This window comes from Monodon monoceros, unplaced genomic scaffold, assembly GCF_005190385.1.
Source record: "Monodon monoceros isolate NGI ecotype Baffin Bay Population unplaced genomic scaffold, NGI_Narwhal_1 Super_Scaffold_21, whole genome shotgun sequence".
Lineage (NCBI taxonomy): Eukaryota > Metazoa > Chordata > Mammalia > Artiodactyla > Monodontidae > Monodon > Monodon monoceros.
In genome coordinates, this window is record NW_021703778.1 from 41921085 (window position 1) to 41948872 (window position 27788).

Below are 27788 nucleotides of genomic sequence, written 5' to 3' on the forward strand. Positions count from 1 at the left end.
AGATAACATGACCCTTCTTTCTATGCAAGTTTTGGGGCCCACTTACAGCATTAAGAGGCTGTTTTACTGTACATATAAAGTGCTTGCAATTGTTTCTGGCACATCCTAAGTGCTCAATAAATTGCTATTATTAACTAGGACCTTTCACTGAGATTTTACACTTCCATCTTTGAAATTACTTTGTTCACCACTGCCCATGCCCAAAGGCACACTCCCTCAACCCAGGGAATTAAATTGGCTTTAGTGACCTCTTGGATTATGGGAGGAACGTGGGGAGACCTACTTTTTCCAATATCTTACCAAATATTTTCCAATAGCTATTGATGGAGACCCAAACAGGTCCAGGTAGAGAGGAAGTTGGACCCTGCTCCCTCCACCTGTTCCATCTAAACTAGGAGAGAATATTTCAGAAGCTAAAAATGGTAAACCCAAGATCCAATTCACTGATATTTTTAAGATATATTTTACTTATATTTGCTTATGTCTAATTTAATTTTGTCGAATACATGATGCATTTCAAATCTTGGAACCACAGAGAAATCTGGACTCCCTTCCTTCCCCCTCTACTTATTCCCTTCTGCCTTCTCTGTGTAATTATATTTTATTTTCCTATTTATCATTCCAGTGTTTCTTTTTGAAAATTTAAGCAAATACACGTATATTTACAAATTTCTTCATCGTTTTCTTATGCAAAGGAACTGCAAAAAGCAGTTCTGCAACTGCTTTTTGCATTCAAAAATACATTCTGGCAATCTATCATACCAGTAAGTCGAGATTTTTTTCCCATTCTTCTTTACAGCAGCATTAGAATGTGTGCATAGCTCTCCACAGTACACAACAGCATGTCATTCAACACAGGGCCTTGTTGCTAGACTGTTGGGAAGTTTTCAGACTTACATTATTGCAGACAATGCCACAATGAGTAACTGTAGGCTACTTTGTATTGGACAAGTTAATCAGTGGAATAGATTCCTAGAAAGGGGATTTTGGAGTCAAAAGGGCGTAAATCCATCAGTAATTATTTTAGACATTGACGAATTCTCCTCTGCATTGTAAAATGTTGTCCTTTTTCCAGCAATGTATGAGAGCACCTGCTTACCTATAGCCTCACCAGCAGAGTTTTGGCAAACTTCAAAGTTTTCACAGTCTGGTAGGCGAAAATGGTAACAGAGTGGTTTTAATTTGCACTTTTCTTATGAGTGGGATTGAGCATCAGTTTTATATGTTTAATGGCCATTTCTTGGAGTTGATGATTTTGATTTTTTTTAGGTATAAAATCATGTCATCTGCAAATAGAGACAATTTTACCTCTTTTTTTTTTTCTAGGAATTTTCTTTATATTTCTACTCAACTTTTATGTATTTTTTTTATTAGTCATCCATTTTATACACATCAGTGTATACATGTCAAACCCAATCTTCCAGTTCATCACAACCCCCCACACCCCCTGCCGCTTCCCCCCTTGGTGTCCATACGTTTTTTCTCTACTTCTGTGTCTCAATTTCTGCTCTGCAACGAGGTTCATCTGTACCATTTTCTAGGTTCCACATATATGCGTTAATAAACAATATTCGTTTTTCTCTTTCTGACTTATTTCACTCTGTATGACAGTCTCTAGATGCATCTAGGTCTCTACAAATGACCCAATTTCGTTACTTTTTATGGCTGAGTAGTATTCCATTGTAGATATGTGCAACATCTTTTTTATCCAGTCATCTGTTGATGGGCATTTAGGTTGTTTCCATGACCTGGCTACTGTAAATAGTGCTGCAATGAACATTGAGGTTCATGTGTCTTTTTGAATTATGGTTTTCTCTGGGCATATGCCCAGTAGTGGGGTTGCTGGGTCATATGGTAATTCTATTTTTAGTTCTTTAAGGAACCTCCATACTCTTCTTCATAGTGGCTGTATCAATTTACATTCCCAGTAACAGTGCAAGAGGGTTCCCTTTTCTCCACACCCTCTCCAGCATTCGTTGTTTGTAGATTTTCTGATGATGCCCATTCTAACAGGTGTGAGGTGATACCTCATTGTAGTTTTGACTTGCATTTCTCTAATAATTAGTGATGTTGAGCAGCTTTTTGTGCTTCTTGGCCATCTGTATGTCTTCTTTGGAGAAATGTCTATTTAGGCCTTCTTCCCATCTTTGTATTGGGTTGTTTGTTTTTTTAATATTGAGCTGCATGAGCTGTTTATATATTTTGGAGATCAATTAGTCCGATGATTCATTTGCAAATATTTTCTCCTGTTCTGAGGGTTGTCTTTTCGTCTTGTTTATGGTTTCCTTTGCTGTGCAAAAGCTTTTAAGTTTCATTAGGTCCCATTTGTTTATTTTTGTTTTTATTTCCATTACTCTAGGAGGTGGATCAAAAAAGATCTTGCTATGATTTATGTCAAAGAGTGTTCCTCCTATATTTTCCTCTAAGGGTTTTATAGTGTCTGGTCTTACATTTAGGTCTCTAATCCATTTTGAGTTTATTTTTGTGTATGATGTTAGGGAGTGTTCTAATTTCATTCTTTTACATGTAGCTGTCCAGTTTTCCCAGCACAACTTATTGAAGAGAATGTCTTTTCTCCATTGTATATCCTTGCCTCCTTTGTCATAGATTAGTTGACCATAGGTGTGTGGGTTTATCTCTGGGCTTTCTATCTTGTTCCATTGATCTATATCTCTGTTTTTGTGCCAGTACCATATTGTCTTGATTACTGTAGCTTTGTAGTATAGTCTGAAGTCAGGGAGTCTGATTCCTCCAGCTCTGTTTTTTTCCCTCAAGACTGCTTTGGCTATTCGGGGTCTTTTGTGTCTCCATACAAATTTTAAGATTTTTTGTTCCAGTTCCATAAAAAATGCCATTGGTAATTTGATAGGGATTGCATTAAATCTGTAGATTGCTTTGGGCAGTATAGTCATTTTCACAATATTGATTCTTCCCATCCAAGAACATGGTATATCTCTCCATCTGTTGGCATCATCTTTAATTTCTTTCATCCGTGTCTTATAGTTTCCTGCATAGAGGTCTTTTGTCTCCTCAGGTAGGTTTGTTCCTAGGTATTTTATTCTTTTTGTTGCAATGGTAAATGCGAGTGATTCCTTAATTTCTCTTTCAGATTTTTCATCATTAGTGTACAGGAATGCAAGAGATTTCTGTGCATTAATTTTGTATCCTGCACCTTTACCAAATTCACTGATTAGCTCTAGTAGTTTTCTGGTGGTGTCTTTAGGATTTTCTATGTGTAGTATCATGTCATCTGCAAACAGTGACAGTTTTACTTCTTCTTTTCCAATTTGTATTCTTTTATTTCATTTTCTTCTCTGATTGCTGTGGCTAGGACTTCCAAACGTATGTTGAATAATAGTGGTGCAAGTGGACATCCTTGTCTTGTTCCTGATCTTAGAGGAAATGCTTTCAGTTTTTCACCATTGAGAATGATGTTTGCTGTGGGTTTGTCGTATATGGCCTTTATCATGTTGAGGTAGGCTCCCTCTATGCCCACTTTCTGGAGAGTTTTTATCATAAATGGGTGTTGAATTTTGTCAAAAGCTTTTTCTGCATCTATTGAGATGATCATATGGTTTTTATTCTTCAATTTGTTAATATGGTATATCACATTGATTGATTTACGTATATTGAAGAATCCTTGCATCCCTGGGATAAATCCCACTTGATCATGGTGTATGATCCTTTAGATGTGTTTTTGGATTCTGTTTGCTAGTATTTTGTTGAGGGTTTTTGTATCTATATTCATCAGTGATATTGGTCTGTAATTTTCTTTTTTTGTAGTATATTTGTCTGGTTTTGGTATCAGGGTGATGGTGGACATGTAGAACGAGTTTTGGAGTGTTCCTTCGTCCACAGTTTTTTGGAAGAGTTTGAGAAGGATGGGTGTTAGCTCTTGTCTAAATGTTTGATAGAATTTGCCTGTGAAGCCATCTGGTCCCTGACTTTTGTTTGTTGGAAAATTTTTAATCACAGTTTCAATTTCATTACTTGTGATTGGTCTGTTCATATTTTCTATTTCCTCCTGGTTCAGTCTTGGAAGGTTATACCTTTCTAAGAATTTGTCCATTTCTTCCAGGTTTTCCATTTTATTGGCACAGAGTTGCTTGTAGTAGTCTCATAGGATGCTTTGTATTTCTGTGGTGTCTGTTTTAACTTCTCCTTTTTCATTTCTAATTTTATTGATTTGAGTCCTCTCCCTCTTTTTCTTGATGAGTCTGGCTAATGGTTTATCAATTCTGTGTATCTTCTCAAAGAATCAGCTTTTAGTTTTATTGATCTTTGCTATGGTTTTTGTTTCTATTTCCTTTATTTCTGCTCTGATATTTATGATAGCTTTCCTTCTGCTAACTTTGGGTTTTGTTTGTTCTTCTTTCTCTAGTTCCTTTAGGTGTAAGGTTAGATTGTTTATTTGAGATTTTTCTTGTTTCTTGAGGTAGGATGTATAGCTATAAACTTCCCGCTTCATCTTGTCTATCTTCCTTCCCTGAAGTTTTCAAATATAATCTCTTCAAATATTTTCTCGGGTCCTTTCTCTCTCTCCTCTCCTTCTGGGACCCCTATAATGCGAATGTTGTTGTGTTTCATATTGTTCCAGAGGTCTCTTAGGCTGTCTTATTTCTTTTCATTATTTTTTCTTTATTCTGTTCCGCAGCAGTGAACTCCACCATTCTGTCTGCCAGGTCACCTATCCTTTCTCCTGCCTCAGTTATTCTGCTACTGATTCCTTCTAGTGTAGTTTTCATTTCAGTTATTGTATTGTTCGTCTCTATTTGTTTTTTGTTTAATTCTCGGTCTTTGTTAAACATTTCTTGCATCTTCTCGATCTTTGCCTCCCTTCTTTTTCCGAGGTCCTGGATCATCTTCACTATCATTATTCTGAATTCTTTTTCTGGAAGGTTGCCTATCTCCACTTCATTTAGTTGTATTTTTGGGTTTTATCTTGTTCCTTCATCTAGTACATAGCCCTATGCCTTTTCATCTTGTCTACCTTCCTGTGAATGTAGTTTTTGTTCCACAGGCTACAGGATTATAGTTCTTCTTGCTTTTGCTGTCTGCCCTCCCGCATCCCATAGGCTTTGGATCATCGTGTTTTCATTGTCATTTGTCTCTAGGTAGTTTTTGATTTCCTCTTTGATTTCTTCAGTGATCTCTTGGTAATTTAGTACTGTATTGTTTAGCCTCCATGTGTTTGTGTTTTTTACGTTTTTTCCCTGTAATTGATTTCTAATCTCATAGTGTTGTGGTCAGAAAAGATGCTTGATATGATTTCAATTTTCTCAATTTACTGAGGCTTGATTTGTGACCCAAGATGTGATCTATCCTCGAGAATGTTCCATGAGCACTTGAGAAGATAGTGTAATCTGCTGTTTTTGGATGGAGTGTCCTATAAATATCAATTAAATCTATCTGGTCTATTGTGTCATTTAAAGCTTGTGTTTCCTTAGTAATTTTCTGTTTGGATGATCTGTCCATTGGTGTAAATGAGGTGTTAAAGTCCCTGCTATTATTGTGTTGCTGTCGATTTCCTCTTTTAGAGCTGTTAGCAGTTGCCTTATGTATTGAGGTGCTCCTGTGTTAGGTGCATATACATTTATAATTGTTATATCTTCTTCTTGGATTGATCCCTTGATCATTACGTAGTGTCTTTCCTTGTCTCTTTTAACATTCTTTATTTTAAAGTCTATTTTATCTGGTATGAATATTGCTACTCTAGCTTTCTTTTGATTTCCATTTGCATGGAATATCTTTTTCCATCCCCTCACTTTCAGTCTGTATGTGTCCCTAGGTCTGAATTGGGTCTCTTGTAGACAGCATATAGATGGGTCTTGTTTTTGTATCCATTCAGCAAGCCTGTGTCTTTTGGTTGGAGCATTTAATCCATTCACGTTTAAGGTAATTATCGACATGTATATTCCTATGACCATTTTCTTAATTGTTTTGGGTTTGTTTTTGTAGGTCCTTTTCTTCTCTTCTGTTTGCCACTTAGAGAAATTCCTTTAGCATTTGTTGTAAAGCTGGTTTGGTGGTGCTGAGTTCTCTTAGCTTTTGCTTGTCTGTAAAGCTTTTGATTTCTCCATCAAATCTGAATGAGATCCTTGCTGGGTAGAGTAATCTTGGTTGTAGGTTCTTCCCTTTCATTACTTTAAGTATATCATTTCACTCCCTTCTTGCTTGTAGAGTTTCTCCTGAGAAATCAGCTGTTAACCTTATGGGAGTTCCCTTCTATGTTATTTGCCGTTTTGCCCTTGATGCTTTCAATAATTTTTCTTTGTCTTTAATTTTTGCCAATTTGATTACTTTGTGTCTCAGCATGTTTCTCCTTGGGTTTATCCTGTATGGGACTCTCTGTACTTCCTGGACTTGGGTGGCTATTTCTTTTCCCATGTTAGGGAAGTTTTCAAATATAATCTCTTCAAATATTTTACCGGGTCCTTTCTCTCTCTCTTCTCCTTCTGGGACCCCTATAATGTGAATGTTGTTGTATTTAATGTTGTCCCAGAGGTCTCTTAGGCTGTCTTCATTTCTTTTCATTCTTTTTTCTTTATTCTCTTCCACAGCAGTGAATTCCACCATTCTGTCTTCCAGGTCACTTATCCGTTCTTATGCCTCAGTTATTCTGCTATTGATTCCCTCTAGCGTATTTTTCATTTCAGTTATTGTATTGTTCATCTTTGTTTGTTTGTTCTTTAATTCTTCTAAGTCTTTGTTAAACATTTCTTGCATCTTCTCAGTCTTTGCCTCCATTCTTTTTCTGAGGTCCTGGATCATCTTTACTATCATTATTGTGAATTCTTTTTCTGGAAGATTGCCTATCTCCATTTCATTTAGTTGTTTTTCTGGGGTTTTATCTTGTTCCTTCATCTGGTACATAGCCCTCTGCCTTTTCATCTTGTATATCTTTCTGTGAATGCGGTTTTCGTTCCACAGGCTGTAGGATTGTAGTTCTTCTTGCCTCTGCTGTCTGCCCTCCAGATAGTTTTACCTCTTGCTTTGCAACTTTATATTCCTATGTTCTTTCTCATGAGTAGCTGAGTTAGCTAAGACCTGCAACATAGTGTTGAACGGTAGTGCTGATAATGCATATCCTGGTCTTGTTTCTTATGTTAGTGGTAATGACTGCAGTGTTTCCTCATTAAGAAAGATCCTGACTTTTGAGCTGAGATATATATATTTTTACATGCTAAGGAAGCATCCATGAATTCCTAATCTATTGTTTTTATTGGGAATGAATGTCATTTTTTATCAAATACCTTTTTGGCACTTATGGATGTCGTCATGATTTTTTTCCCTTAAATCTATTAATATGATGAGTTATATTATTAGATATTTCTAATGAACCATACTGATACATTTAAAATGGGCTTGATTTACATCAAGTCCTGAATGCAGTCTCTGATGGTGTTGCTGCTCAAATATTCTGTCTTCTGTATTACAGTTACTATGGACTGACAGTTTGGTTCCCTGATATGATCCGGTATTTTCAAGATGAAGCATACAAGTCCAAAATGAAGGTATTTCATGATGAGCACGTGTATGGTGTCACAATCAACTTCACAATGGAAAATCAGATTCACCGACGTGGGAAACTTGTGAATGACAAGTAAGTGGGAGACCATGGGCTTTCCTCAGATCAAGGGGGCTGTGTGTGGGGACTGTCTTGGGGAGAGAGCCATTGGGAAGATAAGAATTCAATATGGCGAGGATTGAGCTCCAAGGCTGGTGGAGCATCACAGCTTACCATGGCTGCCAGAGACTCGACAGTGCCCCTGGTGGCTCTGTCTGTACTGTGCTGTCCCCTGTCATCCTGCCTAAGGTCGATTCATCCAAGGAGGGTCAACCAAATGATCTCTCCTGAGACCTCGCATCTTTAATGGTGATGCGCAGAGAGCCCCTCAGTGATGCCTGCCTGGAGAGAGGTCCCAGAGCTCTCACCAGTGAGGTCCTGCACCAACTCACAGCCTGGCTGTTGAGCTTTTTCTTTGATTCTGGATGCTTCTTCAGAAGCAAATCCAGAGGCCAATGTAACACTATCATATGTTATTCTTTCTCCTAACATTACCTCCAAGCGTCGATTGGCATGGCCCATTGTCATCAAGAATGTTGTTGTGCTTTGGGGCAAAAATGAGCGGAGTGTTAGAAAAGTCCCGCCCACATCCTCCTCAATCTGTTTGACTCCTCCTCTTCCTACTCCTGGGACACTGAGGTGGATAGTCCAGCCTGTTGGGCTTTCAGAACACCTCTTTGAGGTTGCCTTCTGAAGGCCCCAAATGGGTCAGGGCAGGACAGAGTTTCCTCCAGGCCACATGCTCCACTAAACTGAGCATTTTCACCTCTGCTGTTTCCCTCCTTGAATTATCCTTAGCAAGTTCACTGGGTCAGGTGAGGGCATGATACACCAGAAACACCACAGCCCAGTGTCAGTGGTATAAACTGCCCCCAGGTTAATGTGTCTGTGCAAGAATTATCACCATGAATTTTCTCCTCCGACTCGGTTCTACTTCCCCAGCCTGCACCCACCTGTGTGTCTAAGTGGCCATGCCCGTGACTGTGAGAAAGAAGTGTATGTCTGGGTGAAGTCCAAGGAAGTTGGCTTGGGCAGTCTAGTCCATATGTTCTTACCGGCCAGACCTTAGCAAATGTTCACTGTTATTTAGGATGAGAAAGAAAGTGTGACAAAAAAAGGGGGAATGTTATTTCTACAAATATAAGGCCTTTGGGGCAGGAAAGTTAGGACCGACTATCCATGGACATGGAATTCAGATTTTCAGATGATTTTTTAAAATGCCGAGGCTCAGTCACAAACATCTCCACCTTCACGTGCCCATGTATGCACATGCTGTCTTTGGGGACACTTCGGTTCCTGGAATCTGCTGAGAGTGGCCACTCCAGGGATGGCAGCTCGAAGGCTAGTGGTTGGTGGATGGCAACTCTCCCCAGTATTTCTCACCGTCAGGGCTCTTCAATATAAGCCCAGAGATCTTGCGTTGGCATTGCCAAGGAAGAAATGTTGCCCTTCTTTATTAGAACGCTTTGGAAATGTTGAAAACTAAGGGACATTATGGAGGGCTAGATGTCACCCATGATATGTTGTTATTCCCTGCAGAGATGAATTCACTAAAAGAGACCTTATCTATGAAGTTTCCAATGTTCAGTGATACTCTATTGTGGTGTTAGTAATAATAACAATGGTAATGACACTTCTGTGTGCCAGGTGCTTCCTTAAGTGCCTTTCAGAGATTATCTCGTTTAATCCTCACAAAAACTCCAGGAGGCAAGAAATATGCTTTCTCTTTTACAGGTCGGGAAGCAAGCTTAGAGAGGTTGAGTTGCTTGCCCAAATCACACAGCTAATGTAAATAGATTAGAAATATCTCTCACCAATTCATGCATTCGGACTCCAACCTATGACCTTGACAACTACAAATACCGTCTCACTGGGAAACTCTGCATTCCCACAAAGGCCCTGTTTTACATGGTGCTTTCTGCATTAAAAAGTTAATTGCAATGCCAGAGCTGTTATGATTTTTAAAAGTAGGTTTTGGAGTTCTAAGACTTAGCTACACAGAAAATGGGAACTTCTGCTCCACTCTGTCCTTTTAAAAGATCCCAGCCTCCCAAAGCTTAAGGCTTGAGGAAGGCGGTGGCCTCATCTGTGGAACCAGGACCCCAGGGAACAATAGAGTTATTGTTAAGGGTCTGCAAATGCATAACCAGGCCAATGATTGTCTGGGAGTGGATGTAAATATTCTGCACACACAGGTGTTCTACCATGTTTCTGTGTTTCAAATGCATACAAATGTTTTTGTGTGATTATTAAAGTATAAATTCCTTCAGAAGTTGCAGTGAATTCATTTTAATTTGTCATATATATGTAATTCAGTTTTTTAACCAGGGGATACCACTGTCACTTGAAGCTCATAATTTTTACCCCAGCAATTTATTTGAATAAAAATGGTGTTTTTCTCCTTGGAAAAAGATTAGGAACTTTTGAAACTAATCTGAGGAATTGAACCTGGTTTCTTTTCTTGAGTTATGCTGCCATCTGCTGGTCATAAACTAGAAAACATGCCACCTTTGGAAACCTTGAGCCTCTTTGGAGAGTTAAATTCTTTTAAGTTCTTTAGCTTGGATGGGGCATTGTCCCCATTCATACCAGTATTCCCCCTTAGACTTTATCCACACTTTGCTGATTAAAAATTTAAATAAAATTATTTACTTTATTGACTATCACACATGGGGGAAGATTACTTTTAGCAGGGAGAGCAGAGAGAAAGAAAGCAAATGCGTATCTAGAAGAGAGAAGGTTGATTTCACACATCACAATGAAATGCTACCCACACTGTTAAAAGCATTTTTTAGTGGGGCATCAGTAGGAATTTAACTCATCTGCAGTGGGTGTGTTTCAGGACAGTAAATCTCTGCGAAGCTGGCAAGGGTGGGAAATGTGTTAAATGTACCTTTTGGCTTCAGGTCTGAGGAAGTAGCCAAGGCTTGAGGGACTTGGGTTCCAAGCCTTGATGGGTCAGTAAACAGCTGAGCCACCTCTGACCGACCTGTTTAAGCCTCTGATTCCACATCTGAAAGTCATAATATTGATATGTAATGTCCATCAGGCTTCAGATTTAATAAAATATCTCAGCAAAATTTTGTAATTTAATCTAGGTCCGGCATAGGTCTTATAGAGCCTCTTCCTGAATATTTTACAACTAATTGGCTACTGAAAATGGGATTGCTGTTCCTCCATCAGACATTTACCCAGGTTATTGCAGATCAATAGAAATCCTGTTGATTTGGGGATGTTTGTTTTGTCTCTAACCGAGCTCTTTTATTAGTTCTAATAGTTTCCCCTTGTTATTGTTATACCAGCCTATCACCTGCCCATAACAATTGTTTTGTCTCCTTTCTTTTCCTTTTTATTCCATCATGAAATATATCAAATACATGGAGAATAGAGAATAACACCAACAACCCTATTCAGAGCACCTAGCTTTGTAAAACCATAAACGATGCTACATTGACTTCAGATTTTAATATAGATTAAACATCACTCACTCAGTTGCCCTTCTTGATGCTCTTCTTCTTCCTCCTGAGGAGTGATGATCACCACGGTCATAAATTTGGTGTTTTACATTCATGTGTGTTTTTATACTTTTCCAATATATTTATGTATCAGTAAACATTGTACAGCATTCTTTTGTGTGCTTTAAAGTTTAGGTAAATATCATACTAGGTTATAGATGTGAATGTGTAATTCTCATACTATAAATGTTTCAACTAGTTTTGTTACTTTTAGGCTATTTACTTCTTTTAACTATTTTTAATTGAGGTGTAGTTGATGTACAATATTGTGCTGATTATGACATCCGGTTTGGTGATGGATAGAAGCCATGCTAATGGGTATCCTGACTTCAGTGGGGGCATTTGGGGTGTCTTCCTTTTAAGTATGACATTTGCTGTATGCTTTTGATTGGCCTCCTTTATAAAGTTAAGGAAATTCTTTTTTGTTTTAAGTATGCTGAGAGTTTTTATCATGAAAGTGTATTGAATCTGTCAAACGTTTTTCTGCATCTATTATAATCATATTGTTTTCTCCTTGGACCTATTAATATGATATATTAAAATAATATTTTTTTTCAGTATTCAACCATACTTGATTCCTGGGATATAGCTTAATCATTCAGTGTGATCTTTTTTTTTTTTTTTTAATAAATTTATTTATTTATTTATTTATTTACGTTTGGGTGTGTTGGGTCTTCGTTTCTGTGCAAGGGCTTTCTCTAGTTGCAGCGAGCGGGGGGCCACCCTTCATCGCGGTGCGCGGGCCTCTCACTGTCGCGGTTTCTCTTGTTGTGGAGCACAGGCTCCAGACGCGCAGGCTCAGTAGTTGTGGCTCACGGGCCTAGTCGCTCCGCGGCATGTGGGATCTTTCCAAACCAGGGCTCGAACCCGTGTCCCCTGCATTGGCAGGCAGATTCTCAACCACTGCGCCACCAGGGAAGCCCCCAGTGTGAATTTTTTAAAATGGCAGTCAATACATTGACAAATTTGATTTACTAATTTTGTGTTTGTTTGTTTAGATGTTTATAGCAGTTTTATTCATAAGTGCCAAAACTTGGAGGCAACGTACATGTCCTTTATTTTTTACAAAAAACTTGTGCAAATATTTCAAATTGGGTTTCAACTTATTATTTTGTTAAGACTATTTTTAGAACAGTTTAGGTTCACAGCAAAATTGAGAGGAAGACACAGAGATTTCCCATATACCCTCTGCCAGAACTACCATATTATCCAGTGATGATCCAAGATGTCCTTGAGTAGGTGAATGGATAAATAAACTGTGGTACATACTGACCATGGAGTATTATTCAGGGCCAAAGAAGTAAGCTATGAAGTCATAAAAAGACATTGAGGAACCTGAAATGCACATTCTTAAGTGAAAGAAGCCCCTCTAAAAAAGGCTACCTCTGTATAATTTCAACTATATGACATTCTGGAAAAGGCAAAACTATGAAGATCAGTGGCTGTTAGAGGTTAGGGGAGAGGGATGGATAAATAAGCAGAGCATAGAGGATTTTTAGGGCAGTGAAAATAGTCTGCATGAGACCATGACGATGGATACATCTCATCATACGTTTGCTAAAACCCATAGAACTAAGGTGCTATTTAGGATTTTTGCATCTACGTGAGATTGGTGTATATTTCCCTTATACTGTTCTTTTTTTTTTTTTTTTTTTTTTTTTTTTGCGGTACGCGGGCCTCTCACTGTTGTGGCCTCTCCCGTTGCGGAGCACAGGCTCCGGACGCGCAGGCTCAGCGGCCATGGCTCACAGGCCCAGCTGCTCCGCGGCATGTGGGATCCTCCCGGACCAGGGCATGAACCCATGTCCCCTGCATCGGCAGGCGGACTCTCAACCATTGTGCCACCAGGGAAACCCCCTTATACTGTTCTTATTCAACTTTGGTATCAATCTTATATTCTGAGGCACAAGAACATATGTCCTTAGAGAGTCTGTTTGGTTGACATTAGCACCAGTATTTCCCAGCCTATAAATCTGCTTCTCCATGAAATAATATTTCAACTGTTTGGAGATATAAGATGGCCATGTCCTAAGTCCACTCTTTTATTTCTTTCGCCAATAGCTTCTGCTTCCTTAAAAGAAAAGTTCCACAAGATACTTTTGTTAACTTTTCTTTCAGCCTTTGAAATCTCCTGAATGAAGAATCTCGGACCAGTTTAGTAATAAATTAGAGATAGGAGGAGATGATTTATGTAAAAGACTCATAAAATATGCCTTGGCCCTTTCTCCTTTTATCTCTTCTTTTACGATTTTGGCTTTTTATAACTTACTTGGAGATACATTTTAAGGTCTGTCTGTGTCAGACCTATTATGATTTATGGCTCTGCTTTCTCACCCACTTTTGGTAGAACATTAAAATACCACCGAAGGCCACATCACCAGCCTATCACTGTATTAAAGAGAAGGATATATTAAGAAGGGCAAAGACCTGAGACAGTCTCCAGGAATAGCTTTCCTGAATAAATACATTCAGCATACAAATTACATTAATTTTGACATCAGAGCCATCTTCCTGTAACAAAGGCTTACTGATTAGGTTTTCCATGGAAATATGAATTGTCCAGTGATAACTTTTGGAGGCTGCTGTTTAAAAGTCTGCAGCAAATTTAACCGTAAGAAAAATTGTTGAAAACACTTTGGCTTCCTAGATCAGTGACTCTCACATTTTCTAAAGTATAATAATCTGGCATCTTCCTCTGGTGATCTTAGTTCAAGAGGTCCAGGATGGAATGTAGAAAACTGTATCTTTCACAATAACCTCCCGTTTTATTCTGATGCAAGGGGTCTGGGGACTTCTCTTTGAGAAGCACTGACCCAGGCTTTCTTATTGGGTGGGAGGTCTTTTGGCAGAAGCTAATGAGAGGTGGCTCTAGGTTAGCATTCTCAGCAGAACACAGCAGAGCATAAAGGGCAAGGGGCACTGCGCACTGCATGTGGTCATGGATTGAATGATCTGGTGGCTGTGAAGAGGAACAATGACCCTCAGCACCCTGTGCTACCTTTGTCACTGTGATTCCCACTGACTTGTAGTTGCCTGTTTGCTTATTTTTTTCCCATTAGATTTGAGGGCAGGGACCATGTCTTTCTTCTCTGTACTCGTAACACCTAAAGCTGTGTAAGTATTTGCTGAAGACTGAATATCTAAATAAATGAATAGACAGATGAATGAACGGGTTGTAATTCTTCATAAATGAAGCCATAGCCAAAGGTTTCTTGCTTAAAAGTTTAACCAAGCTTGGTAAATATAACCAATAGGGGATGATGTTAATGTATGTCAGTATATGTTTTTAAATGTAATATTGTTCTTTTCTTTTAAGTTTATGTAGGAGTTGGAGTCTTGCAGCAGCTCCTAAATGTGGCTGCACCTCATAATCATCTAGGGGTTTTTACCTCTTATTGACTGTTTTATTTTTAAGTAAAAAAGTATTATGTACACTTGATATAAAGAAAAAATTACGTTTGTCTCATGCCCAACCCCCATTGTACCTCCTCAGGGCCAACCACATCTGCCAGTGTCTTGCATCACTCTCCAGGTATATGCTATGCATTTACAGGCATATGTGCCATATCCTTTCTTACATGAATGGTCACATGCAATAAACACCATAGTGTATTTAATTTTTTCAGTTAACAATATATCTTGAAGATGGTTCCGTATTAAGACATATAGATCTACCTAATAATTATAATGGCTATGTGGTATTCCACTGTATGGTATCTATCTGTCTATCTCTCTATCTCTCTATCTATCCATCTATCATCTATCTATCTGTTGTCTATCTATCTAGTAATCCATTGCTGTTATCAGCAATGTTGCAATGAAGATCAGTGAATGTGTCTCTTTGAATGCATGAGCAAGTATGTGTATGATGAATTTTTAGAGGTGGTATTCCTAGGTCAAAGGGATTGTACATTTTAAATTTTGCAAAACTGCTCTCCAAAGAGGCTGCACCAATTATGTTCTACCAACAATGTGGATGAAAGTGCCCATTTCCCCACTTTTTTTGGTTCAACAAAGATTCTGAAGCCCTCACACATCTACTGCCTTTAAACCTTCTAAGACCATCTGAGGGGTATTCATGTTTTTAAAACTCCTATAGTAAGATGTTATTAACATTTTCATTTCACACTGTTTCACATTTCTGTGATTCTGATGTAGGAGGTCCATGAACCTGCATATGGGAACCACAGGCTGTGTACCTGGACTAGACATCAGCTTCCACTGTCCTGAGGCCCCTCCCCATTTATAAACACACAGTGAAGAAATGGGGAACTAGTCTGGGTTGAAAATAACGTTCCAGCACCTTTGGGTTTGCAGTTCTCCTTTTTTCTGCCTTTCTGTGTTTTCCATCTGAGTCTCAAGTCTCCTTTTTTTTTTTTTTCCTGGGTGAATCATTCAGGGGCTAATTTTTTCCCACAGGTTCACAAAGATGTACTTTAAACATGTACTCTTTGAGGACACTTTATTTGACGAGTGCTATTTTGAAGACGTTACATCGACTGATACCTATTTCAAAAACTGTACCATTGAATCGACCATCTTTTATAACACAGGTAAGGGCACGAACAGGGTGGGCTTGTTGTCTAGAATCAAACTGCTCAGTTATAAGCTTTAGGAGTAGTAAAGTATTCACAGATATTCATGCTGAGTCTTCATGTGGAGAAATGGGTTCCAGCCCCACATTGGGGCTTCTTTGTGCAACAAAGAAGTTTGTACAGCCTTTACCAAGGCATTTAGTTTATCTGTGTCTCAGTTTGATCACATGTAAAATGGAAATAAAAGTACTGGACAAGTGTTCTGATCTCAACGAGACTGATGCTATATGCTAAGGATCTTTGGTAGGAACAAAGTATGACCCATATTTAAAAAAAAAAGAAAAAGACAGCATTCCAGGAGGGCTGCATTTTATACCTGGAGTGCATTCTTGAAGACCTAGCATAATTTGAAACAAAATTCAAGACATGTGTTCTCACAATAATAAATGAAAAGGGAAAACTGCATCTTTTCAAGCTTCGTGCGTGAAATGAGATGATAAGAATATTTTAAAATTACACGATTTCAGATTTCCATGATTAAAAAAAAATCACAAAATTCCACCACTCTCTCACTCCTCATTATTTTTACTGCTCTCATTATAAATTAATACCAAGTGGAGTTGGGTTATAAGGAAACTAATTGAGTTTTACCAGGGGCTTCACCAATATTGCCTCAAGTAAGAAATGTACTATCATTCCCATCTTACAACTAAGGAAACAGGGGCTTAAGCAACTTGTCCGAGGCCACAGCTAGCAAGTTGGAGGAACTTTGATTCATCTCTTAATTTGTTTAGCTCTGAAGTCTGTGAGCTTTCCACTGAGATACTTGCATTATGTCCAGATCAATGCTTTCTCCCTGGCATTGGCACCAAGGCACAGTTTATGCAAGAACATCTTTTTCCTCCATGATATCAGCCTCAAAAGGTTCAATATCTGGTCTCTAAATATCCCTTGGTCTTTAAATAGTCAATTATGGGATTTATCTTCCTAATTTATGTTTATCCTGAACTTAAAAAAAATATCAGTGAGTTCTATACATTTACTCTTTGGCATACTTTTATTTTCTCTTTCAAGAGAAAATTATTGCCTCTTTGCTTGAACACTCTTTTTATTTTATTTGAGTAAAATTGCTTTACAATGTTGTGTTAGTTTCTACTGTACAATGAAGTGAATCAGCTATATGCATACCTATATCCACTCCCTCTTGGACCTCCCTCCCCAACTTCCCCCCCATCTAGGTCATCACAGAGCACTGAGGTGAGCTCCCTGTGCTATACAGCAGGTTCCCACTAGCTATCTATTTTACATATGGTAGTGTATTTATGTCAAACCCAACCTCCCAATTTGTCCCACCCTCCCCTTCCCCCCTGTGTCCACATGTATGTCCTCTACATCTAGGTCTCTATTCCTGCCCTACAAATAAGTTCATCTGTACCATTTTTTTAGATTCCACATATGTGCGTTAACATACGATATTTGTTTTTCTCTCTATGGCTTACTTCGCTCTGTATGAGTCTCTAGAACCATCCACGTCTCAACAAATGACCCAATTTCGTTCCTTTTTATGGCTGAGTAATATTCCATTGTATATATGTGCCACAACTTCTTTATCCATTCATCTGTCGACGGACGCTTAGGCTGCTTCCATGTCCTGGCTATTGTAAATAGAGCTGCAATGAACATTTTGGTACATGACTCTTTTTGAATTTTGGTTTTCTCAGGGTATATGCCCAGTAGTGGGATTGCTGGGTCATATGGTAGTTCTATTTTTAGTTTTTTAAGGAACCTCCATACTGTTCTCCATAGTGGCTGTATCAGTTTTCATTCCCACCAACAGTGCAAGAGGGTTCCCTTTTCTCCACACCCTCTCCAGCATTTGCTGTTTGTAGATTTTTTGATGATGGCCATTCTGACTGGTGTGAGGTGATACCTCATTGTAGTTTTGATTTGCATTTCTCTCATGATTAGTGATGTTGAGCATCCTTTCGTGTGTTTGTTGGCAGTCTGTATATCTTCTTTGGAGAAATGTCTATTGAGGTCTTTTGCAAACACATTGCAGTCATGAAATGTCAGAGCTGGGAAGCAGTGGAGATCATCAGGTGTTTTCCTCTAACTTCGTAGGTAGAAGCTCAGGGAGGTTAAAGTGGGTCAGCCACAGAGCCAGTTCCCAAACCTAGGTTTCCTGAGAGCCTATATAGTGACCTTTTTGCTAGAATAGCTGATGTTAGAAGGTATCAGAAAACATGGAACTGGTTCCGAAGCAAATGGTTATTCTTATTTTTTAAGACATTATTTTTTTAGAGAAGTTTTAGGTTCACAACAAAATTGGAAGAAAGATACAGGGATTTCCATATGCTGCCTGCTCCCATGCCATAGCCTCCTCCATTATCCTCATCCCCCACCAGGGCGGTACATGTGTTATAATTAATGAACCTAGGCATCATCATCACCCAAACTAGCTTTCTCTAGCTGCTGCGAGTGGAGGCTAGTCTTCGTTGAGGTGCACAAGCTTCTCACTGCGGTGGCTTCTCTTTGTTGTGGAGCACAGGCTCTAGGCACGTGGGCTTCAGTAATTGTGGCACGTGGGCTCAGTAGTTGTGGCTCACAGCCTCTAGAACACAGGCTCAGTAGGTGTGGCGCACGGGCTTAGTTGCTCTGTGACATGTGGGATCTTCCCGGACCAGGGCTCGAACCCATTTCCCCTGCCTTGGCAGGCGGATTCTTAACCACTGCGCCACCAGGGAAGCCCTAATGTTTATTCTTGCTGTTGTACATTCTATGGGCTTGGACACATGGATAAGAGTCATCATCATAATATCATACAGAGTGTTTTTACTGCCCTAAAAATCCACTGTACTCTACTTAGTCATCTCTTTCCCTCCTCCACAACCAAGGAGCAAATGGTTTTTATTCTGAAGCATGTTCAGGTTTCTGCATGGGCTTTGGAGTGATTGGCTCAATCTGGATCCGATTCTCTGGTCATTTCCCTCGTATACACTGGGTAGCCTCAGAGGAGTAGCCCAGGTACGGTGGCCCTCAATGTCATCTTGTTGATACAAACAGAACTATTATCTGGCTTGAAAGATGCTGTACTTAAACATGTCCCTCAGTGAATGTTCATTTCCCCTTGCTTATAGGAGCTTGAACAGGTCGTTACATTTTTAAAGGTTTCCCACTTCATCCATACCTGGCCACGCATCACCTGGATTTTGAGACTGTCTGATTGCCAGGGGGCGGTGCCACCTGCCCAAGGAAGGGGCATAACTTTATCCCTGTTTCTGCCCCAAATCTCCCCAGCCTCCCTCCATTTCATGTGAACCAAACGTTTCCTTCTCTCCGCAGACCTCTACCAGCATAAGTTCATCAACTGTCATTTTATCAACGTCACCTTTCTGGAGCAGAAGGAGGGCTGCCACATGGACTTAGAGCAAGATAACGACTTCTTGATTTACCTCGTCAGCTTCCTTGGCAGTCTGTCTGTCTTGCCTGGGAACATCATATCTGCCCTTCTCATGGATAGAGTCGGAAGGCTCAAGATGATCGGTGAGTTGTTAGGGACGCCGCATCCGTGCTCTAGTGGGCTAAGGCACTGGCTTAAAGTGTATGAAAGCAGTGGAATTTTTCTTAAAGAAATCTCACACAGGAAACCACACAGGTAAGATGGAATCTGCTGGTGTAGAACCAAGGAGGCACATCTGCAAAACCCCAGGGCCCCGTGGAGGTCTGGTCCATGCCAGGGACACATCTTCATTTCCTGACTCAGCAATTCTGTGACAGTTACTTATGTTATTAGCACTTCAATAGGATATTAAATACATCCACTGTACCCACTCTGTAAAATGCTCTTAAATGAGCATTGGTTTCATTTGATGATTTAAAATAAATCCTATTACTTATGATTATTTAATAGTGATAACATTTGGGGCTTTGGAGTTGGATAGGCTCATGTTGGAATCCTATCACCTAAAGGCTGTTTGACTGGACACATTCCTTTACGTCTCTGGGCCTTATCTTATAGATGAGGAGACCTATAATGAGCTGGTAGGGGTTTGTGAAGATTGAGCATAATGTACCCAAAGCATCTCATAGTGCTTGGTGCATTGCAGGTTCTCATGTCTGCCTTGCTTCATTCAGCAGTTTGTTACTGAAACACATGCCAGGCATAGTGAACAAGAAACAAAATATACACACCCAGGGCCAGGGAAATTGTACACCCATTAGAATATGAGTCAAGGCCAAGAAAGGGGAAGCAGACCATAGGCTAATAAACATGCCATGAGTTCTGCCCCAGGGATATAGCTGATCAGTAAAAATCAATTCCAAGATCCTAGCAGCAAAGCTCAAAGGAAACAAGATAAATCACATGATCATTTTGTCAATAAGTAGTAGCATGAATATTTAGAATGGTGAGCCCAAGACATGCCTGTGATTTCTGCTTTTTAATCTTGTGGTGAGGACAGTCATCTCTCAGGCATGGCAGATTGAGCTGTGTCCCCTGTTAGCGGCGATGCCCTGGTTAGACCTGAAACCTGATGACGGAAGATGGTGGCTTATTAACTTCTGTGACACTCGTGCCCAGCACGGTGCCTGCCACTGAGTTGCCACTTAGTAATGCTGTGGGACTGACCTGAGCCAGCGAAGATGACCTCTTTCCTAGATGAGTTGGAAGCACAATGGTTAAAATAATACCTCTGTTTGCTCCAGTGAGACAAAGACTGTGAGAGTAGATGTGTGACACTTCTGCCATTCTGTCACTGGCCCTTTTTTTAAAAATTTATTTTGGAAATATTAATATGTAATGAGCTAGACAAATAGTGTGTTTGGAGCAGTCTCTCCAACCTGTCTAATCAACGTAGAGAAGAAAAGCAGGTGACCGAACCCAAACATTTTTACTTGGCACTTGAACTAAATCACTTGGAGCAGCTCTGACAAGCCTATTTTTATGGGAAAAAAACACAACAATTTTGGAGGAGAAAAGAGCAATCTTCATACCAGAAAGTAAATTTCTGTCTCTGGTCTTTTAAGTCCAGGGTTGAACAGTGAATTCTGTGGTCAGGTCCTGGAGTAGCTGAGGAAGTTCTTGGGAGGTGAGGGTCGATGAAGGGTGGGGTGGGTGCATCTGTGAAGAAGAATGGACGGCCCCCCTCGACCAGTGACAGAGGGAGGGCGGGGCGCAGGGAGCAGGCAGGGCAGGGAGAGAGTGGACAGCCTCTTCTTCACTGTTGAAGCCCTTCTTGTCATCATGAATGTATCCCAGATAAAAATTGATTTCTCTAATGCTAAATAGAGCCATACCCCCCAAACTGGATATCTGGAACTAATATTTATTGTTCTTTTTATCTTGCTTTTTTATTAATGCCTGTATTTTGTTTCCGAGCCAGATGGTTTAAAGCTCGGACAGTGCCCCCTTTGTATCTTTAGTAAAAGGTCTGGCATACAGTGCATCAGCTGCGATATTCTCAGGGCCCAGTAAATACTAGGTGCTCAATAAATGTCACGATGGGATGTGGGTGACCTGTTTTGAAACTGCCTCTCCCCTGACCCTTAGACAAATCCCCTATCGAGTCTGCTGGAGAATCATTTATCCTGCTTTCTCTGCTGCTGTGCCCTTTCCTGGGCAGAAGTCGTGCCTTGTTAACAGCAGAGAAGGAAGTTTTGCCGATGAGCCTGCTACTCTTCATTTCTTCATTCAATAAACATTAATTTATGCAGCATAATTCTCCGCCAGGCTGTATGGTTGGCAATGGGAATACAGCAATAATTGACACAGACAGCATCCTTGTGCTTAAGGGAAAAATGATCTATTGGGAGAGACAGATGTAAACTAGAAATTTCATTTAACTAACACTTAGGAAGTGCTTATTATAGGTCAGGTTTTTTTCCAAGCGTTTTGTAAATATTAGCATATTTAACCCTCACCATAGCCCTGTGATGGGGAAAGTGAAACAGCCCAGGGAGGTTGTGACCTCACTCAAGGTCACACAGGGGGAGCTGGGATTTGACCTCAGGCCTTTCCATCACAAGGGGAGTAAGAACTAGTGATGAGAGTGGAAGAACTGGGCACCAGAGGGACCTATCGTGGGAAGACCTAACATAGTTGAGGGGTCAGTTCCCTATCACTGAATTTATTTGATGATAATATTTTGTATTCAACAAACATTGTACGCCAAGCCCCATGGCTGGCCACTTTGAGGGATGCATGCATGTCGATGATACAGTTCTCAGGGCACTTGTGGTCCACTAGATGCCAGTCTCCTCCCATTCTAGTTCTCTTCTTGCTGTTGGAAAGAGGCTACCAGGCTACCCAGTCACAGCCCTAGCCCTTCTCAGAATCAATAGACATAAAGCAGACAGTTACCATTCCCCAGCTCTTCAGCAGGGTTTGGCACCAGTCTCGGCAGCTCCAGGTCTGAGGGTGAGATTCCAGGTGGAGGCCCCCCAGGAGGCACTTGTGGGTGAGGCCAGACCAGCCTTCTGGTTTCTTGGCAACCTGAAGACCTCCCTCCTCCAGGGTTCTGATGCCTGGGTGGGACTCTTGCCCTGTTTTCTAGCTGGTTGTTTGGGACCTGCTTCCTTCCTTCCTTTCTGCTAACTAGTCCCACTGCATTTCCAGACATCCTCTTGTTCTGTGCCCTGCACTCACTCCAGGTTTCCCAAGCTCTTCTGGGCTGGACGTATTGGATTTCAGTAGGATTTGACATAGCCTTCTTTCAGTGGGATCTCTTATCATTAGCTGTATCACCCAGGGTCCTGGTGGGAAAAGGAATTTACCCCAGAGAGTTCTAGGGAAGAGACTGTATGATGGGGCAGGTTTTAGAGGTGTGGGCAGGGTTATGGGAACAAATGAGGCAGATGAGACACCCGGATACTAGCAAAAGTGAGCAGCAGGCTCTTCCTCCAGGGCTGCAGGGACAAAGGGAGAAAACAGCAGTAACTGAGCCCAGGGAGAGCTGAAACCAAGGAGCAGGCAGTGTCCGGGAGGAACTGTCGTCCTGGGGGGAAGCAGCCTTTGCCAATAAAGGGCTTATAAAGCAGGATGGGAATTAGGAAGAAGTATGCCAAGCCCTTTCTCCTCACAACTGACAAGGAACCCCCAGGTATGCAGTCCATGGGGGTTAGCTTCCCGGGGCACAGAGCAGAGCTGAGAAGGGCAGCTCAGATATCTGGGGTGGAGATGGGCATACATGAAAATAAGCAGCATGGCCCTTGATCAGGTGTTCTTCTGTTGCCCGTTTGCAGCTGTGTTCTCAGTGGAATGTGAGCTCCATGAGAGTAGAGTCTTTTGATACTGATGTATCTCGGGCACCTTAGAACAATGTCTGGAGCATAATAAATTCTCTACTAATACCCACACCCTCTGCCTTGTTCTCAGTTATTCTGGGCTGGACAGCACCATAGGGTGAGGTTTTCGAAATCCTTCCTGGAGGCTAATTCTGGTGATATGACCCACATAGAAGTCTCTAATCCCATGGCTGGGGTACCATGTATGGGGTCCACATCTTTCTTTGTGTAGAGATGAATCTGTTTTTTCAGGTGTCGTCTGCCACGGGCCTCATGTTTCTTTCTGCCCTGATCTCCCTCTGCAGGTGGCTCCATGCTCATCTCGGCTGTCTGCTGCTTCTTCCTATTTTTTGGCAACAGTGAATCGGCGATGATTGGCTGGCAGTGCCTGTTCTGTGGGACAAGCATTGCTGCCTGGAATGCTCTGGATGTGATCACGGTGGAGCTGTATCCCACCAACCAGAGGTCAGTTCCTCTCTGGGCTTCCCTCTGGGACTTTCTTGGACTTCTTTGGCCAGAAGTCTATCTGCCCCAAGATCCTCCACCATGGCCATCTTGGGCTTCTTCTTCTTTTTTTTTTTTTCCATTTTTTTAACTAAACATTTTATTTTGGAATAATTTTAAGTTTACAGAAAGGTTCAAAAGATAGTACAGAACGTTTCTGCATACACTTCACCTAGCTTCCCCTAATATTAGCATCTTACATAACTATGGTACATTTGTCAAAACTAAGAGATTAACATTGGTACATTATTAGACTCTGACTTTATTTGGTTTTCACCAGTTCTTCCACTAATGTCCTTTTTTTTCTGTTTCAGGATCCAACCCAATATACCACATTGCATTTAGGGTGTTTTTTGTTTTGTTTTTTTTAACATCTTTATTGGAGTATAATTGCTTTACAATGGAGTGTTAGTTTCTGCTTTATAACAAAGTGAATCAGTTATACATACACATATGTTCCCATATCCCCTCCCTCTTGCATCGCCCTCCCATCCTCCTTATCCCACCCCTCTAGGTGGTCGCAAAGCACCGAGCTGATCTCCCTGTGCTATGCGGCTGCTTCCCACTAGCCATCTATTTTACACTTGGTAGTGTATATGTGTCCATGCCACTCTCTCACTTCATCCCAGCTTACCCTTCCCCATCCCCGTGTCCTCAAGTCCATTCTCTACATCTGTGTCTTTATTCCTGCCTTGCCCCTAGGTGCATCAGAACCTTTTTTTTTTAGATTCCATATATATGTGTTAGCATATGGTATTTGTTTTTCTCTTTCTGACTTACTTCACTCTGTATGACAGACTCTAGGTCCATCCACCTCACTACAAATAACTCAATTTCGTTTCTTTTTATGGCTGAGGAATATTCCATTGTATATATGTGCCACATCTTTATGCATTCATCTGTCGATGGACAGTTAGGTTGCTTCCATGTCCTGGCTATTGTAAATAGAGCTGCAATGAACATTTTGGTACATGACTCTTTTTGAATTATGGTTTTCTCAGGGTATATGCCCAGTAGTGGGATTGCTGGGTCATATGGTAGTTCTGTTTTTAGTTTTTTAAGGAACCTCCATACTGTTCTCCATAGTGGCTGTACCAATTTACATTCCCACCAACAGTGCAAGAGGGTTCCCTTTTCTCCACACCCTCTCCAGGAGTTATTGTTTGTAGATTTTTTGATGATGGCCACATCTTGGTCTTCTTGGTGTTCCATGGACCAAATGTCTTTTAGATTGTTGCGTTTCTCCTGCCTGGGGGCTGGCATAGGCCGGGAGTGGGAAGGCTAAGGCTTGATAGGGTGGGGTGGATGGCAAGATGCAAAGGATAAGGGCAAACCTTGTCCCGGAGAGAAGAACTAGGACTAAACCATATGTATCGTGCAATCCAAAGGGAGGTGAGAACAGGCCTGCCAATGGGAAATGAAGTGAAAAGGTGCAGAACTAGACAAAAAAAGGGTGGGGCAGAAATAAAGGTGGGTATGAGGCATGATGGTCTAGGGCATTTGTGGAGAATGGGGCAGGGATGCCCAGGGTTTCCTTTTATTTTGTGCATGCCCTATGGGAAGAGGCCTGGTTTAAAGGCATAGGGTCAAGGCCATTGCTTAAAAGTTATTTCTCCTCTTGGAGGAGGAATTTTCAGGACAGCAGATAAGTGGCTCTTTGGCCAGAAAGGAATGTGAAGTGGTGTGGAAGGCAGGTAAATGCAATTCTGCATCAAATCTTAATGATATTCCCAAGATTGATGACAGAGGTATTGGGATAGAGGTAGCTATGGAAAAGCACAGAATAGTGAATTTGGAGCCTTTTCTGTGAATCAAAGAACTTCTAAGTTTTACAAGAAATAAGAGGAGGAAAAGTTATCATTAGTTCAATGGTATGTGATTTTAAATCCAGGAAACCTAAGAGAATTAAAGCGACTACCAGAAACAATAAAATAATTTGGTAAGGTGGTCAATAATAAAACTAATTTAATAATTTATAGATTTTAAAATATATCAAAAAATTAAAATCCATCTAATAATAGAAGAAATCATAAAATATATAGGAATCAATTTGATGAGAAAGGTGAAACACTTATGTGAAGAAAACCATAAAGCTTTACTGAGAGATATAAAAGAAGACTCAACTGTATGTCAAGATATATCTTACTGAACTCTACGAAAGTTTAATCTTACAAAAATGTCAAGTATTCTTTAGTTTTTAAAGAGTCCATTCAAAACTCCATGAGATTTTTCCACACTCTGGGAACTTGAAAAAATGAGTCTAAAGTTTATTTGGAAAAATACACATGTGAAAATATCTAAGAAAATTCAGAAAACAAAAGGATGGGGATTGGGGCTGGTGAAAATGGATAAAGGTATAGTGTAGTATAGTTACAGAAAAAATGTAAAAAGAATTTAAAGTACAAAAATATAGCCATATTCTTCATAAACTAGTGGTGTGAAATAGAGATATTTTGCTTAATCTAAGGAGGACTAGTGCTGGGAATATTGTCTCTGTATATAGATGGAGTCAGAAAAGGATTGATGGTTAACAGTAGTTATCACTGGGAAGTGTGATTAATAACAATTAAGATTAGCTTCTGCCATGGGTGACACAGACCCCAAATAACTGCACACTTAGGAAGATAGGCACTAAAGGCTCTTTTTATCTTCTTCTTCCTCTTTCATGACCTCAACTATGATCCAAGATGAGACCATTTATACTCCAGGAAGCAGGATGGGAGGAAAAAAGATAAAAGAAGAGAGCAAAAGGACCACTCTTGACATCTCTTAAGGGAGTTTCTCAGGAGCTGCTGGGAGTACTTACATCCCGTTGGCCTAAACTTAGTCACATGGCCAGACTCAGAAACAAGGGAATCTGGGAAATGTAGTCTTACATTTGGAGAAATGCTATTTAGGGAGAACTAGCAGTCTCTGCCACAAGAGGGTCGAAGTGTTATTAATAGGGAACACTTACACTTTCTGCTTCATCCTTCTTCATTCTTTCAAGTTGGGGAAGGAGATACTCCAAAATGTTAATAATGGTGATTACTTTCAGTGGTGAAGTTATATATTCTTGCATCTTTATGTTATTCTGTACTTCCAAATTTCTAAAGTAAGAATGTGTTACTTTTACATTTAGGAAGAAAAATTCCCTCCCACACCTTCACCATACTTCTTTAACAAGGGAAAGAAAGAACCCAGTCCCACATATCTAAGGAGGTCTAGTTTGCATCTCCCAGAATGATTTACTTTCTTCTTCTTTTACAGGGCAACAGCCTTTGGCATCCTCAATGGATTATGCAAATTTGGTGCCATCTTGGGAAACACCATCTTTGCTTCTTTTGTTGGGATCACCAAAGTGGTCCCCATCCTTCTGGCTGCTACTTCTCTCGTTGGGGGTGGCCTGATTGCTCTACGACTGCCAGAGACTCGAGAACAGGTCCTGATGTGAACAACCTACGGGGAAAGGAAATGTTGGAAGAACCTCGTCCAGGAACCTTAACTGCACCTACACTTCCTGTCCATCACTGTCCAGAGGACACCTGGATAGCACAGGAAGAGAAGTTGAATTTGTGACCCCTAGCCTAGCACCCATTTCAGCTGTCTATATGTTTGTAACTCAGGTGACTGATTTGAGGGTGTCCTGAGCTGTCCTCCCTTAGAGTCCCAGAACTATGTGCTTGGCTAATGGCGTCCCCAGCCCAGGGCGAGGGAGGAGGGATCATGCCCTCCAAACTAAGTAAGGAGTATTTCCACAAGTGAGGTGCAAGGACTTTTTTCATTCATTTCAAAATGAATTTGAGAAACACTCAATGTCCTCCATAAAGTTCCCTTGGAGCCGGAGGACCTGACAAATTGACCTGGCAGGGAAGTTGAGTCATCATATGAATACTGAAGTACAGGATACATATATTTTTGCATTTAAAGTATTACTTATCATAGTTTCCATTTGAAAATTGGCACAATAGCATTGAAGATACTCTGATATAGAAAACCAAATATGTGAGCAATATCTGTAGAAATCTACTTTACCCCCTCGAAGGGTCCTAAGTTTTCCATGATGATTAGGTGGTGAACTTAAGGATAACATTTATTCCTATTTTGATCTCGTCAAAGAAACTTAATGGGATAGCTTTCTGTAAACTAACTTTGTACATAACTGTCTTTGGGATCATTTGCAGAAATGATATCTGCACATATTTGCCAGCATTTAGCCATATTTTGAGAGGACTTGGTGTTTGAGTTTCCAGAAAATTGGGGCTGATGGAATGAAGTGCAAGCACGACTTCTTACAGCCGTTTAACTTGCTGTCGAGAGGATGCACTTAGCAAACTCACGTTGTACAGTTCCTTTCATCCAGGCGCTTTTCTTCATGTGGGGGGAGGAGTTACTTTCCTTTCTTAC

At 40.4% G+C, this 27788-nt stretch overlaps 1 protein-coding gene across 4 annotated transcripts in view; it reads left to right on the forward strand.

Moving 5' to 3' along the window:
• SV2B (synaptic vesicle glycoprotein 2B) overlaps nt 1-27001 on the forward strand; it is a 203239-nt gene extending 176238 nt beyond the window's left edge. For 3 of the 4 annotated variants that reach the window (XM_029238183.1, XM_029238180.1, XM_029238182.1), the window contains 5 exons: nt 7439-7603; nt 15502-15635; nt 18960-19160; nt 23204-23363; nt 26652-27001. In XM_029238183.1, coding sequence (XP_029094016.1) covers nt 7439-7603; nt 15502-15635; nt 18960-19160; nt 23204-23363; nt 26652-26835 — 844 coding nt within the window. In that variant the 3' untranslated portion in view covers nt 26836-27001. The remainder of the gene's footprint in view (nt 1-7438; nt 7604-15501; nt 15636-18959; nt 19161-23203; nt 23364-26651) is intronic. The other variant, XM_029238181.1, reaches the window with a different exon arrangement.
• Nucleotides 27002-27788: the final 787 nt, after the last annotated feature.